This window comes from Mchenga conophoros, linkage group LG6, assembly GCF_057382185.1.
Source record: "Mchenga conophoros isolate Kocher_MC1m ecotype Shallow Benthic linkage group LG6, M_conophoros_male_GT1.1, whole genome shotgun sequence".
NCBI lineage: Eukaryota > Metazoa > Chordata > Actinopteri > Cichliformes > Cichlidae > Mchenga > Mchenga conophoros.
The window spans coordinates 33,575,620-33,590,549 of record NC_140531.1 but is presented as its reverse complement, the minus strand read 5'-3'; the positions used below and the strand labels follow the sequence as shown (position 1 = coordinate 33,590,549).

The 14,930-nt window shown below is 39.3% G+C and overlaps 2 protein-coding genes across 2 annotated transcripts; one reads left to right on the top strand and one right to left on the bottom strand.

Moving 5' to 3' along the window:
• The first annotated feature begins 3,244 nt into the window (after positions 1-3,244).
• pi4k2a (phosphatidylinositol 4-kinase type 2 alpha) lies at positions 3,245-10,000 on the top strand. Its single transcript, XM_085277582.1, has 9 exons — positions 3,245-3,770; positions 5,566-5,766; positions 5,855-5,986; positions 6,372-6,525; positions 6,671-6,732; positions 7,969-8,068; positions 8,307-8,440; positions 8,557-8,616; positions 8,745-10,000. The coding sequence occupies exons 1-9, from the start codon at positions 3,432-3,434 to the stop codon at positions 8,904-8,906; spliced, it is 1,344 nt and encodes a 447-aa protein (XP_085133708.1). The 5' UTR covers positions 3,245-3,431; the 3' UTR covers positions 8,907-10,000.
• A 2,068-nt stretch (positions 10,001-12,068) lies between these two features.
• Positions 12,069-14,928, bottom strand: avpi1 (arginine vasopressin induced 1). Its single transcript, XM_085277583.1, has 3 exons — positions 14,771-14,928; positions 13,471-13,917; positions 12,069-12,586 (listed from the first exon to the last, which is right to left on the bottom strand). The coding sequence occupies exons 2-3, from the start codon at positions 13,830-13,832 to the stop codon at positions 12,385-12,387; spliced, it is 564 nt and encodes a 187-aa protein (XP_085133709.1). The 5' UTR covers positions 13,833-13,917; positions 14,771-14,928; the 3' UTR covers positions 12,069-12,384.
• Between the last annotated feature and the right edge of the window lie 2 nt (positions 14,929-14,930).

The window sequence follows — 14,930 nt, the reverse complement described above, 5'->3', positions numbered from 1 at the left end:
CGTGCTGCGTTCAATGGAGGAGGGGAGGCAGGAAGATGCGCACAGCGGCACGTCCACACCGGTGTTTGTGCATCATGTTAGCACGTGCCTGTAAAAAAATCACGAATGATCATTTTAATCGTTGAAAAAAAAAGTCATATATCGCATATCCTCACTAAGTTAGAAACATATATTCAATTCAGTTTAATGAGTGGCAAGAGAAGAGAGCAGAGGGAGACACATGGGAGAGAGACGAAGTTTCAAATTTGTTACTGTTGATTAAATCCAGTTACTGGTTATTGAATTTATACACTACTCTGTGGTGTATAAATACACGGAGAGCGACAGATTGATCATATTTAAGATAGAACCATTAGTCAATGGTAGCATCTGTGAAACATGATCCAAACATAAGACTGTGCCATAATCTCAAAGCTAGTCTACATAGTTTCTGTTGCCACTGTCAAAAATGCGATAATCGGTTACTTTCATAATTCTTTAGGTCACTGTAGACAATTTACTTAAATGCATTATATTCAAAGATGTTATAGATATTTGTGCACTTTATTAACATGAAGGAGACAATTTTAGAAACACCACTAAAGCACCACTAGTATCATATTAATAATAAACACTATAGCCTCATCACATATTTAGACACATATAGATTACCAGTAAAAGTAAAAAATGACAGCAGAACTATTGTGTAAAATCTAAAACACCTGTTGGGTTATAAAAATCAATCACTGATACAAAAGGTGAGTCAGTTTTGTCACTTTTTTTTTTCTCTTTTAACTCCCAGACTCCCATTTGACAAATAAATTATTTATATGTGATTACATGATTTATTATTTATCATTAATATTTTAAAATTAATATAAAATCGTTTTAAACTGAGTATATTTAAATAAGGAATCCTTTATGGTTAGAAACCCTGAGATGTGAGTTGGGTTTTCCTGTTACTCATTGGAATTTTCAGACATTCATCACACTGAGACGTGGTAGTCGTGTGATGAGTATGCACTTAGCGTACCCGCATTTAAACCACACTTTGTCTTCAAATGTTCAGTGTGACTCTAAATTCAGAAAGGTTCAGATTTTAACACCCCCTACTCAAGATATTAAGCCTTCTTCTTATAATGGATAGCATCCATTCTAACAACAGGAGCAAAGGGTGAGAAGTGGCAAATGAGTGCACATATACCAGCAGATTCACATCACTTTTAATGGAAACTATACCATCTACAGGTAAAAGACATCCCCCACTAAAAATTTAGAGCATATACATTTGTCTTTTCCAATAAAGCACGGAGAAGGCATCTCCCTGTCACCCCTGTAGGGGGTGCTATGTGTCTCTTTCTCAAGCCTCTTGGCCTGAGCGTTTGAAGACTGTTGTATCTCAGCAGTTCTGAGACAGGACAGAGACCTCTGATAGAATCTGTTAGAGATGCTCTTCCAGCTTGGAGTTTGCTCCAAATGCCTTTATTCTATTTTATCACTCGAACCACTTTGGACTTCCACGTCTGTTCCAGTTTTCCTTTAGCCCATGGTGCTTCTTTCTTTTCTTGTGCTCCTTTTTCTTGATGTTACTTTCAACCGAGATTGCCACATCTGTCACAGCTGCAGTCTTCTGTTCCTTGTCAACCATCACTATGTGTGTTTGGTTGACCAGCAGCTGTTTATTTGTCTGGAACTTGAAGTCCTACAGTACCTTAGCGCTGGTGTCCCCAACCACCTTCAGTGTCATCTCCCATCAGGAGTTGAAGACTTCTAATTCACATGTTTCACACATTTTCCTGTACACTATCCGTCTCAGTGTATACCATCTCAGCTTGCACATTACATCGTGCTATATGCTGTTGGATAGTCTCCAGGGCACCTTTGCACAGGCTAAAACTTGGGTCTTCTTGGCTGTGGTAGACTCCTGCTTCCATGGATCTTGGTTCTGATGATGGCATGATCAGACCCTCTGTGCTGTCCTTTAAGTCAGCCTTTAAGCCACTGGTAGGATTTCATGATGTTACCAACTTTCTCTATCTGTCCATGGTACATCCCACAAAGAGGTTGGTCATCCATGATAGTTCCTCATCACCATTTATCATCCGCTGCCTAAGGCATTCTGATGTTATATGACTCAACAAGGACTGAGAACACTCCTACACACATGTTCTCAGTATAGATATGATGGCTAACCAACCAGACAGAGTAGCGGTGGCACAGTGATAAATGTAGCTATACCAAAGGAATCCCAGATCTTAGTCCAGGAAGGTGCAGTCCTAGGAAAAGCAAAGATACTGCACGGGACCCTCAAAGACCACCTGCAGGGTGAATGGGGAATCTGTGTTTGTGCATGCATGTTTAATTGACTGGGGACAGGGCATTCTTTTTAGTTTTTTTTAATATACCACAAGTATGAAAATAATTTATTTTATCATTGATGGGAACGGGAAACATGTCTACATGTAAAAGCTAGGTACGTCAGCCCGATGTCACCCAGAAATGTCTCTAAGTGTAAACCAGAAAAAAATACAAAATAATGATAATGATGCTTTGTATAGCTGAATCCTTAATTGCAAGAGGTTGCACAGGATATGGAACTGTATATTCTCATTTGAAACAGATTTTTCCTCCGGATGCCCTGCCATCGGGTCTTCTGTGTGTTAGGTGAAGATGTTAACGAACTCTAGACAAACAAGACAGTAAATCATACATGTGCATGATAGTATAAAATAAAAAGAATTAAGAATAAATTGTTTAAAAATAGTTTTAAAAATTCCATAGAGTCTAGTTTTGTTATGTTTCAGTATCTTGAACTGTGACCCATTGCTTGATTGTTAAATGTTTGTTTTTTTTTTACATTTAAAAATATCACCAGAAATCATTAGAAATGACACGTCCAATTCCAACTTTCCATGACTCAACTTCAGTTTCCATAATTATATTATGACACTGATTTATCTAATTCTCCTAATTAAATTGAAAGCGCTTTCATGCAGTACTTGAATCTAAATATAAGTCCTTTTTTATCAGCCTGGCAGAATTTACCGACATCTACAAGTAAAACTGTTATAACCCAGTCTGATAACATCCTAAAAAGGCCCCGTGATAAAAACACAGGACGTGTTTATCAAAGGCTTTTTTGTGGGGTTAATTGATTGGGTTAACTTTTCTCTCACGTGCTTTCCGTGGGCGGAACTATTCTGTCCAATCACTGCAACAGATTAGCTTGCTGAAGTGGCTATTTGCACGCTGATTGGTTACAGATCAAAACACTTCACGGGTCCCGCCTCTTCCCGGAAGCTGACGGTCATCTGATTTTTTTTTCTTGTTCCTTGTTAGCAAGCGTCAGTGCTAGCTAACAAAACATCGATTCCACTTTCTTTTCGGTCTTCTATTTCCTCTCTGCATCCATTATTAGGAGTTAAAGGAACTTCTCGTCTACCTCCCAAGTCATGGACGAGACGAGTCCGCTTGTCTCTCCGCTCCGGGACTCGGGTGATTTCACCTACTGCCCCACGGAGCCCACCAGCCCCCGGGGCGCGTTTGGAAGCACGCCGGGCTCCGTGGTGCGCATCACGGCCGGCAGTCCGGGGCGCAATCGAGAGAGACAGCCGCTTCTGGATCGAGACCGTGGAAACACGCCACGGGAGGCGCACAGGAATGAATTCCCAGAAGATCCCGAGTTCAGGGAGATCATCCGAAAGGCCGAACGAGCTATAGAGGAGGGGATCTACCCCGAGAGGATCTATCAGGGTTCCAGTGGGAGCTATTTTGTCAAAGATTCACAGGGGGTAAGAAGACTTGCTAACTTAAATCTGCCTCTTAACTGACCGGTCATTTGAGGGATTTGTGAAACCAACGTTGGTGTTGTCTGAAAACACTTAAGGGTGTTTTGAGAAGTGTTACTTGGTCCCAGGAAAGGCCTCGTGATGACTTTGCAGATACACTGTAAGTCTAGATAAACTAATTATCATCCAATCGAATAGCCAGATACTGAAGAGAATTGGAGGTTGGTATATGAATAATACAATGCAACAGAGAAAGTTTAAATAAAACATAGCCCGAGATTCCATAAGAGGGGCTTTAGGGTTTTTTCCTTCCTTCTCAGCTCAGGTTTTCTTCTCAGATATTTATTTTTCTCTAAGTACTTTACCTCTATTTCACCTCCACTACCAATTTGCAATCACCTAATGTGCTGTGACAGAAGGGTGAGGTGTCCACAGGAAACCCAGGCACAGTGACAACATGCGAACATGCAACCCCAGCTGAAGTTGGAACTTTGAATTGGTAACCAGTGCACCACTGTCCGTGCCAGTGTAGACTTAGTTCTGACTTAATTACTCATAATCACAGATGTCAGTGGTTCCAACACTAGGTCCAGTAATGCCAGGACTCTTTATGCACCAAATCAGTGAAAAATAGGTTAATTAAAAAACACACACAGACACAACCCAAATGGACCTGGGGTATTCTTTTTATTTTACTGGCCACACTGATGCTGTTTTTTAGCTTATGCATTGCACATCAGCGCACCCTAAATAAGACACACACTGCAGGCCGCTTCCAACAAATATATCTGTCTTCAACCAAAATTATGAATGTTATATACCAATTGCAAAACTCCTATAACAAATTACTTGCTTTCTTCTAAAATGCTTTCATCACCATTGTTACTGTAAGTGTGTTGACACATGTTCATTATCTACATCCCAGCTAGTGTAAGTAATCTGTTAGCGACTCTGTATCTGACCAGCTGTCCCGGTGACAGCAACACATATTCAAATAACATACATGATTTTTAGGCTTCTTTTTTTTTTCAGATGATACTCTAAAGTTTCATGATTGGAGCCAGCTTGAGCAGCTCACTGACACCTTCCTCCCAGTTTCTCCCAGTGTGTTAAGTTGTTTAAGAAAAGAGAAGTGTGCCTCAAGGCATCTGAGATGGATCCACACAAATGCATTTTCCGTCTAATCACACCAGCTTTATTGTGCTGCTTGTTAAGGCTGAATGTGTGAGGTTTTTATCCAGTGACCTGCTGCTCCCATTCACCTCCCATTCTCCACCTCTCCAGTTTCCTTAGTCACTACCGTGATTAGTAGTCATGTGCTTGCTCCCTGTGAGGATATAACTCTTCAGTGACCAAGGTTTATGTTGTAATTGCCGCATGAGATACACTATACGCACCATGTAATGTAACATGTGACTTCTATAAAGAATTATAACCACCATACCAAAAATCTGCCTTTTGCCTATCCTGTGAAACTGTCATCCTGTGTAGCTTTTAAAATAAGTTTAAAGGTTCTAGTTTCATTTCAGCCATAATATGGTTTCAGTATACAATTTCAGTTCATGTTGTTAATGGCTTTTATTATTTAAACTACAGGATAATTCTGCTTTCTGTTATTCTCTATTCTGTGTTGGTGTCAGATTTAAAAAACAAAACAAAAAAGAAACACATTGTCTTTGAATTTTACTGTTTGTCTCATACATATATGTAAACCTGCCCTTCTTACTCTATCTTCTCTGCATGGGCCACTTTATCTGTAATTTATTTTATTTTTCTTCCATTCTGTCTCCCTTTGCAGAAGATAATTGGTGTGTTCAAACCTAAAAATGAAGAGCCCTATGGGCAGCTGAATCCCAAGTGGACCAAGTGGCTCCAGAAACTGTGTTGTCCGTGCTGTTTTGGCCGTGACTGTTTGGTCCTGAACCAGGGCTACCTCTCAGAAGCTGGGGCCAGTCTGGTTGATCAGAAACTGGAGCTCAATATTGTTCCCAGGACCAAGGTATAAACTCTCAGGGCAGTGTCTTCACATTACAAAGGTCAGTAAAGAAAAAAATTTCCCTCTTTTTAATCAGAATTTCTACTTTTAGGTGGTGTATTTGGCAAGTGAAACATTCAACTATAGTGCCATAGACAGGGTCAAGTCTCGAGGAAAAAGGCTAGCTTTGGAGAAGGTGCCTAAAGTGGGCCAGCGCTTTCACAGGATTGGACTGCCACCCAAGGTAATCTGGTACATTGGTTTTATGCAAGTCATTTTATTCAGTTATTAATTTGTTTATTATTCTACAAATATTCTTAAATGTATTCTTACATTTCTATGAAATGTTCAGTTTCTCTCATCAAGAGATTTAAGCTTGTTTCTCATGAAATAATCATGTTCATCATTATTGATTAGCTTATAAAATCAAATGCCGTTTTAGCTGTAGTGGACACAATATCTATGTTTGGTCATCAACCCACATAAATATTAAAAAAAACTCCCAGGGATAAAATACCATTTTAGGTCATTTCAGATGAAGAGTTGTAGGCTTTTTAACTTTCTTGGGAAAATGATTTCGAAATCTATCAGAAAATCTCTAATTTGCAGTACTTTTTCTGCTTCAACAGGTCGGTTCTTTTCAGCTCTTTGTTGAGGGATACAAGGATGCAGATTTCTGGCTGCGAAGGTTTGAAGCAGAGCCTTTGCCCGAAAACACCAACCGGCAGCTCCAGCTGCAGTTTGAGCGGCTCGTAGTCCTCGATTATATTATCAGGAATACAGGTACGTACTCACAACCGTAAGTAAACGAAGCAGAGTGAACTCATTTATCACTGTTGAAAACATTTATTGTGCTCATTGCAGAGCGTGTAGTGCTGCTTTGGTTAGGATTGGGTTTATCTGAATTTGAATATTTTTTGCATCCCAGACCGGGGAAATGACAACTGGTTGCTGAAGTACGACTGTCCCATGGACACTGTTGGAAACCGGGTGAGAAACACACACACGAAAGCTTAAGTGCAAATACATTTAGAGTTGTAATATTAATTTTCAGAAATGCTAATTAAAATATAACTGTCAGGAAAAGCACAGGTAGCGATTTACATTTTTCCTGTAGGCAAAACATGTTTCCCACACAAACATCAACCAACCAGCTGATCTGAGCATCTTTTTATTCTTTTTATAAAATAAAAGACAATAACCTACTGCTCAGTCTAAACTACAGTGAGGCTGAGAACATGAATGTAGTAGTACAGGATGTGGTCTTAGTATTGTTTCATGTTGTAGCATGCAGATGGAGAAAGGCAGATGTCTCTTAAAGTGCTGTTTGATTATTGCAGTTGGATGCTACAACATTGTTGTAGTCAGGCAGACTTGCTGCTAACCTAAAAACAATATTATTTTTTAACTGCAGTTTCATTATCTTAGTAAGGACACATAAATAACTAAACATAACAGATTTTATGGAAATCTGTCTATGTTTCATGTATCTGAAAGGAAATAAAAATTATCGATGTTGATATAGATTACCGATATATCCAATTTTTAAATCACCAAAAATCAGTATCGGTATTAGCAGATGAGCTAGCATTAGCTTACATTAGCAAGAAAAAAGACGTCTCGCTTTTGAGCAACAAAATCAAGTGAAGGTCCCTCAGTGAATCAACCCTGTTAGAATTAAATGAGAATCTGTTCATATATTTGCAATAAATAAATGAATTGTTAACATATGAAGAATGAGAGTGGCATGCTGTTGCCTCACAGTAATAAGGTCCTGGGTTCCAAACCATTAACCAGCTGTGGACCAGCCTGTTTATTGTCCCCGTGCCTGCTTTAATCTTCTTGGGTTCTCTGGCTACGGTCCAAAGATGTTTATGTCAGGTTAAGTGGTTATCCTAAATCAGCCGTAGGTGTTAATGCAACAGTCAGTGGTTGCCCCTCTCTTTTAGCCCTGCAATAGACTGGCGATGCATTCGGGCTGTACTTTGCCTTGTGCCCAGTGACAGCTGGAAGAGTTACAACCCATGTCTCAACAGTGAATTAGATAAGTGGATGAAAATGGATGGATGGATACGTGAAAAATGCTAAACATTGCAATTTTAATATTGTTAATTTTTTTTTTGTTATTGTTTTTGCTCATTCTGCATTGTGAAGGCCAAATGCTTTCTCCCGAAAAGGTCAGTAGTTAAATATGTATTTGTTATATTTATGTTTTTATCTGTCCAGGACACAGACTGGGTGGTAGTAAAGGATCCTATCATCAAGTTGGCAGCCATAGACAACGGCCTAGCATTCCCCCTGAAACACCCTGACTCCTGGAGAGCTTGTAAGCACCGTTTAAACCACTCATTGTTCAACTTAAGAACATTATTCTTCCCTTGAGAAAAAGAAAGAGCTTTTTATTTTTCCTTTTTATAAGTACGTACATTTTATATACATTGACTGTATCTTTGCTTGTTTCATTAGGTTTTAATTAATTTTCTCTTCGTTTTGATTTCACAAATAATTGCTGAGCTCTTTACAAGCAATATATTCAATTAGAATGTTTCCTTGTCCAATCACAGACCCCTTTTACTGGGCGTGGCTTCCCCAGGCCAAAGTTCCTTTCTCTCAGGAAATCAGAGAGATAGTGCTTCCTAAACTCAGTGACCCAAATTTCATCAAAGACCTAGAAGAGGACCTCTATGAACTCTTTAAGGCAAGTCATCATTAATTTTTGTGGCATAGACTGATGTAAGTGAGAGAAGTTTGAAGTGAAAACAAGGATGGAGAGGATGGCTATGGTATATACATGTTATCTACTGTGTCTCACAGAAAGATCCTGGTTTTGACAGAGGACAGTTTCACAGACAAGTAGCTGTTATGAGGGGACAGGTGAGTTGTCGTTTCTGAAATTGTCTGTCTAGACAGCAAAACCTAATGGTGAGGACAAAAAGTGGGAAATGATTCTTAATATATGTATGAGTTTAAGATGTGACAAACCTCTCAATTTGCATCCCAAGATCTTGAACCTGTGCCAAGCCCTGAAAGATGGTAAAACACCCCTCCAGTTGGTCCAGATGCCTCCAGTAATTGTTGAAACAGCCAGAGCTCCTCAGAGAGCAAACAGTGAGTCTTACACGCAGAGTTTCCAGAGCAGGAGACCCTTCTTCACCTGGTGGTAGGAAAGAAGCAGAAGAAGAGAAACAACAAGGAGCTGGAGCGAGAAAAGCAATTGAGAACATTAGTGTTTGGATGAAGGACACTACAGAACCTGAGGGCACAGGTTTTAATTTTTTTTTTTTTTTCCTTGAAATGGAATTAGTCCTCACATCTCCCATCCTTTCCTTATGGATAATTCAGTAGCAGAGTGTGAGTTGGTGAATGTTAAGAAGCGGCCAAAAGAGGAAGAATTTCATAACGTATCTTCCCTGTTTTACTTATGTGCCTTTTGTGGAGGTCAGCTTAAAAACTGATGATGTGATGAAGATTTTGTACCTTCTTGTGAAAGATTTCAGTGAGGTGACTGTTCTGTTGGAATCCTGGGTGCACACAATGTTTGTTCACGCACACTCGTCAGAAGCCTCTCATGTTGTTGTTTTTTATGGGAAGTGTTGAAGTCCATGTTTTGTTTTGTTTGCTTTTTTCCATATCTCTCATCCTTCAATATCCACATGTATATTCCCTCCCACAAAGTTCAAAACCCCGGGTTGGTGAAAGCAGTTGTGCCACTAAATCGTTATTTTATTTTACTTTATTTTTTAACAAATAAGAGAAGTGTTCATTGTGACCAAGTATGACAGATTCAGGAAACAGGCACTCAGTGGTGTGCATGCCTTTACACAATGAACATCGACCATGTGAACTGGTTTCACATGGTTCCTCCTAAGATCAGGATCTGCAAGTCATCTTGGTTGATGTAGAAAAGCTGAGGTACTTTTGGTTTAAGAACTTAACTGTTTGTTAAGTTAAGGTAAGTGTGAGTTTGAGTGGCTCGTCTAATGTGTCTACTCCCTCTGAGGAATTGAGTCTTTGGTGAAGAAAACAAAATTACTGCATCTGCAACTAAACAAAGGGGAGTGGTGGTTGCTCGTCCATCAGCTCCTTTTGTTTTGGACTCTTGGTTTGAGTTGATTTTCTGTCTCCAAGGTGGACCTAAGTAAACAAAGAAGTAACTTTCTGCTGTATTGAACTGACATGAAATGTAATGCACTGTATAATTTGTATGTAATATTTAATGACAGATTATAATTAAAACATATTCCATTAATACAGGCGATTTGTGCGTTTGTGACTGTTGATTATAATTGATTTTATTACAATACAAAAGAATAGAACAGCCCTTTATTGTCATTGTACATGTACAATCAAAAAATAAGAAGTGCAAGAATAATTTGCTCATGTTCAAGCAGAACTAAAGTTTGTTAGTTTTTCAAAACTATACTTTCAGTTTATGGCTTTTTTTCTTTCTTTTTTTTTTAATGGATAGAAAATTTTTTTTAATCATGACTGAGTCATGAACAAATAATAAACTTTATTATTCTGTTGGATTTGCACTGAATTTTTTAACTGAACAACCTTTAACACCGGACTAGCACACTTTAATCTGACAACAGTTATTCATGCGTATCGAGTTGCATGGAGAGGGAACCACAGGCAGCACTTTTGAAGTCTATTTTGCATTTTGGCCTTGTCTTTAAAATTGTTCCACTCTTAATTAAGACTCAGTGCTATGCTCAGTATCCTTTTCTGTTGACAGTTGATATAAAATCAGGACCACTTCACTGTTGAACTGTTTTTTAATGCAAATAACTAATTATCCAATCGCAGGCAAGCAACTCATCGTGCATGTAAACATAGAACAGACGACCTGCTGAAGTCCAAACTGAGCATCAGAATGGGGGATAAAGGTTATTTTAAGTAATTTTGAACGTAGCATGGTTGTTGGTGCCAGATTTTTTTTTTCCACACAATCATCTGGGTTTACAGAGCATGGCAGTGAGCGGCATTTCTCTGGGCGAAAATGCCTTGCTGGTGCCAGAGGTCAGAGGAGAATGGCCAGACTGCTGACTGCTGAATCTTGAAGCCGATGGGCTAGAGCAGCAGAAGACCGAACCACATGCCACTGCTTCAAAGAAGAGGAAACTGAGAGAGACAGGAGAAGATTGGAAAAGTATTGCCTGGTTTGATGAGTTGCTTTTTCTGATGCAACATTTGGATAGTGGGGTCAGAATTTGGCGACTCAAACTTGGTGGTGTAATGGAGTGGGGGATCTTTTGGGGAATCAGCCTACCTGAGTAGTGTACCCCATGTAATGAAGTTAAGATAATCTCAAACAGGTTTATTGAACATGCCAATGAATTCACTGTACTCTAATATCCTCCACGGTCACCAGTTCTCCAACAAGCAACCTCTGCATTGCAGTAGAATGGAAAATTCACATTATGAATGTGCATGCAAAGCCACAGCAACTGTGTGATGCTATCATGTCAATACTGACCAAAATCTCTGAGGAATATTTCCAGCACCTTGTTGAATCTATTTCACGAAGAATTAAAGCAGTTCTGTAATCAGGTTCCAACCCTGGTGTGCATCGTGGGTTTGTCACACGTAGTGACAAACCCACAGTAACCACCCAACTTTCTTCAGCTTGTTGATTTATTCATTGTTTTCACTGCCAGTTTTAATGATTTGGTTCATTCTCCTTTGTCCCCTTATTCTCTGGGTTAGCATCGCACTTGTTTGCAGAAAAGAGCACTGATCAACCCACAGTACACTCTCTCCACCACCCATCGACAAACACAATTAGCACCCAGCTGGTAAATATATTGGGGAATTTAGCAACTAAGATTTAGCAACCAGATAGAGAATGTTGTATTTAAATTTACCAGATGGCTAGAACTAACTGTAAATTCATGCTAGTGTGTTGTAAATAGGCAACTTTACAATATGGTACCTTTTTTTCTGTTGCTGAAAAGCTAATCCAGGGTTTGAAATGAATGTGAGTGAATTGTTTTATTATTTATATGTACATTTCAGACATGCAGTTTGTGGGGGTAGGTTAATTGATCAATCTAAATTGCCCATAGGTGTGAATGCAGGAGTGAATGTGAGTGCGAATGGTTGTCTGTCCCTGTGTGTTGGCCCTGTGACAGACTGGCGACCTGTCCAGGGTGTACCCCACCTCTCACCCTATGACAGCTGGGATAGGCCCCAGCGCCCCCCACGACCCTGAAAAGGATACGTGGAAGCGAATGGATGGATGGATGGATGTACATTTCACCGCTAACTATTTATTTTAAATTTATGATTGCTTTGATATTCTGTGACACATTGAAATATCCATATAAAAGTATTTCCCTCTGTTTATTCAAAAATATTTCACTCTGTGTATAAGAATTGTAGTGTACAGAACAGCTCATTAAAAAACCACAACAACAACAATAAAACTGTTCATTCTAGCCTCTTTCCAACAACTCTCTTTGTGAGTAGACACACATTTGAATTTCCTATAATAGATTGTCCTTTAATTTGCATGCAGATTTACCACAGTTCATAAAGTTGTGCTAGTGTCTAACACGTATAGTGCATGATAGCAGAAGCGCGTACTTCTAAACAAAATCAGCCTTCAGTTTTGTTGCATCTTCATCCAAAATCTAGTTTTTAATAGAGGATGCGATGAAGGTAACGTTCAGAGTCTCTGGCGTCCTCAAGCCTTGTCACCCCCAACCTCCATGATGAAGGTTTGAAGGGATTTTGACTATCTGAGATGTCTTCCTCAGTTGGCAACAGAAATTCTCCTGCACTTGGAGCTTTAGTGGTTTCTTCATCATCAGCACTAAAGTCAGATAATGGCTCCTTAATCCTGGAACAAAGATAAATAACTCTTGGTTAGGCAGTTAAATACACTGTCACAAAGACACATTATAATTTGAGGATCTGAACATTTCATTTGCTGTTTATATTCTAAAATTCTAATTCCTTTGCAGTTGGCCTGATGGTTTGATACTAATGTGTATGGTACTCTAAAGCAGAAATATAGCCACAGACGAGCTACAATGAGAGAACAGCCATAAAGAAAATTTGTAGGTTGCCACATGGAAAAGAAGTTAAATTACAACGTAACAAGTAAAAACGTTATTGACAATTACTTTTACTTTATGGTTGTAGAACAGAATAAAGTTACAATGTCTCTTTATTTCTCCAGAAATAGAAAAAAAGCCTTTCAGCAAGTGAAATGAATATGTCATTTGTGGCATACAAAAAAGTGTCAAAAATAAATTGTCACATTAGACATTTAGCATGAGAAAACAAGCTGAACTATACAGTCAAACAGAGTCTCACAACTTTAGCTCACAGCGTTGTCAAAGAAGTAACACTGAGTAATTCTGTTAATACTGCACCACTCTGTCGCCGACCTTCACCACGCTGTGAGACTTTATTATTACTCTAAGAACTCTTATTTCATCTCAGTGAGGAATGTAGAAACAGATGTATGACTGTGTGTGTGTGTGTGTGTGACAGAATGCAGGGGAACACACAGTCATGTGAGGTTAAAATGAGTTTGTTAGACACATGACAATTGTTTGCTGCATTTAGGCAGGAGCTTGTGTAACCCAAAGTTTAACTGGTGACAGTATTACTGATACGAGGGGGAAACAATTTTCTACAAATAAAATCTAAAATCATTATCTTCACACATCCTGTCTTTTCTTATTTTGTGTAGGAAAAGACAAAACAGACACAAACCTGAGATATCCCAGTGCTCTGTTCCACTTGTGATCTTTCCGTCCCTCGACTCTGATTCCTGCTTTATTCCTTGCTCGGACTCTCAGTCCTACCAAGGCCTCGGCCAGCCCTGTTTCTTCCCCTTCTTTCTCATCCTTTTCTTCATTTGCTCCTGGCATATCGTCATCTATCCCCTGCCACACCAGCTTCGCCCGATGCTCAGCATTTCTCTCCCCTGACATTCTGAACAGCCTGTGTAGCTGATGCATGTTCAAGCCTGTAAAAATGTTAGAGCATCCAGACTTTCGGCTGCGTCGACTGGAAATGTTCCACTGCATAAGGAGACTTTCCTCACTGGAGCTGGATTCCAGGGAATCTGCCATGTCACACGGTTGGAGAATTTCTGGGTTGTTATATAAGGGCACGAGGATGATGATGTGAACCCAATGTACGGGCACTGCTGAGAGTCTGGAAGATAAGGTAAAAGAGAGAGAATTAAAAGGAGAGAGACTAACCTGGTCAAACTAAGGATAAGGATAAGGATAAAGAGATCACGACCACAAGCTTTTATCCAGCAGACAATTTCCATGACTGGAGCCAAAAAAACTATTTACCAACACCATCCTTGTCTGACAAACTCTTATCTCATTACTCATGGGTATTGGGTTAAGTACAGTATGTAGGGAGTTTGTTGGGCACATTACAACTTACACATTGTACAAACTCATGTACTTGCACACATCCATGTGAAAACACTTATGTGGGACTGCAAATAGCAAATTTCTCTTACCAATATATTTTTTCAGTGACTTAACTGGGCCATAAAAAGTCAGATTTTCTAATTGTTTAATTGTATTAAGTAAAACCTGAAAAAGAATAAATCTGAGAAGACGAAAACGACAGAATTTTGTATTTTTTGCTAAATCATGACAACATGTGTTCAAGCCCCCTGTAGGCTTTCAAAAAACATGCATGTGTATCTTTAAAAAAAAAAAATTAACAAAACACCACCTCATGTTTGAAGTGGGTGACTTCAGGTCTTTTTGCTGTTTCAGGAGAAACTGGTATTTTTAAGATTAGGCTAGCTTTTTGCTTTTTTGCTTTTGTTTTGGCTGATGAGAACTGATAAGGAAATTGGAAGTTTCATAGGCTATTCACAGCCTAATAGTTCTATGCGTCACATTGTTGTGACAGCCAGTCTCCATGTCATATCTAAAGCATCAAAAGCCCCAAATCTACATCAAATAATTCTCCATTATCATCTTGACAGTGTATCCCAAATATAACTGTAAACTACAAATGCAATAATAAGGGTGCTTACCTTCAGTCTGAGTGAGACAACTGTATGCACTAGGCCAGTAGACAGACAACCTGATTAATGAACCGGCATCCAAAGTGTAACCTTCACACCGGCTAATGCCCAGCCGACCCACTTCACAGGCGCGCGTCAGTGGCACGCGGTGTCACGAGGAACGTAAAGG

Coding starts and splice junctions, on each gene's coding strand:
- pi4k2a (XM_085277582.1), top strand. CDS start 3,432: ATGGACGAGACGAGTCCGCTTGTCTCTCCGCTCCGGGACTCGGGTGAT. Junction 3,771..5,565: donor TTGTCAAAGATTCACAGGGG/GTAAGAAGACTT, acceptor CTCCCTTTGCAG/AAGATAATTGGTGTGTTCAA. Junction 5,987..6,371: donor GGATTGGACTGCCACCCAAG/GTAATCTGGTAC, acceptor CTGCTTCAACAG/GTCGGTTCTTTTCAGCTCTT.
- avpi1 (XM_085277583.1), bottom strand. CDS start 13,832: ATGGCAGATTCCCTGGAATCCAGCTCCAGTGAGGAAAGTCTCCTTATG. Junction 12,587..13,470: donor AGAGCACTGGGATATCTCAG/GTTTGTGTCTGT, acceptor TCTTTGTTCCAG/GATTAAGGAGCCATTATCTG.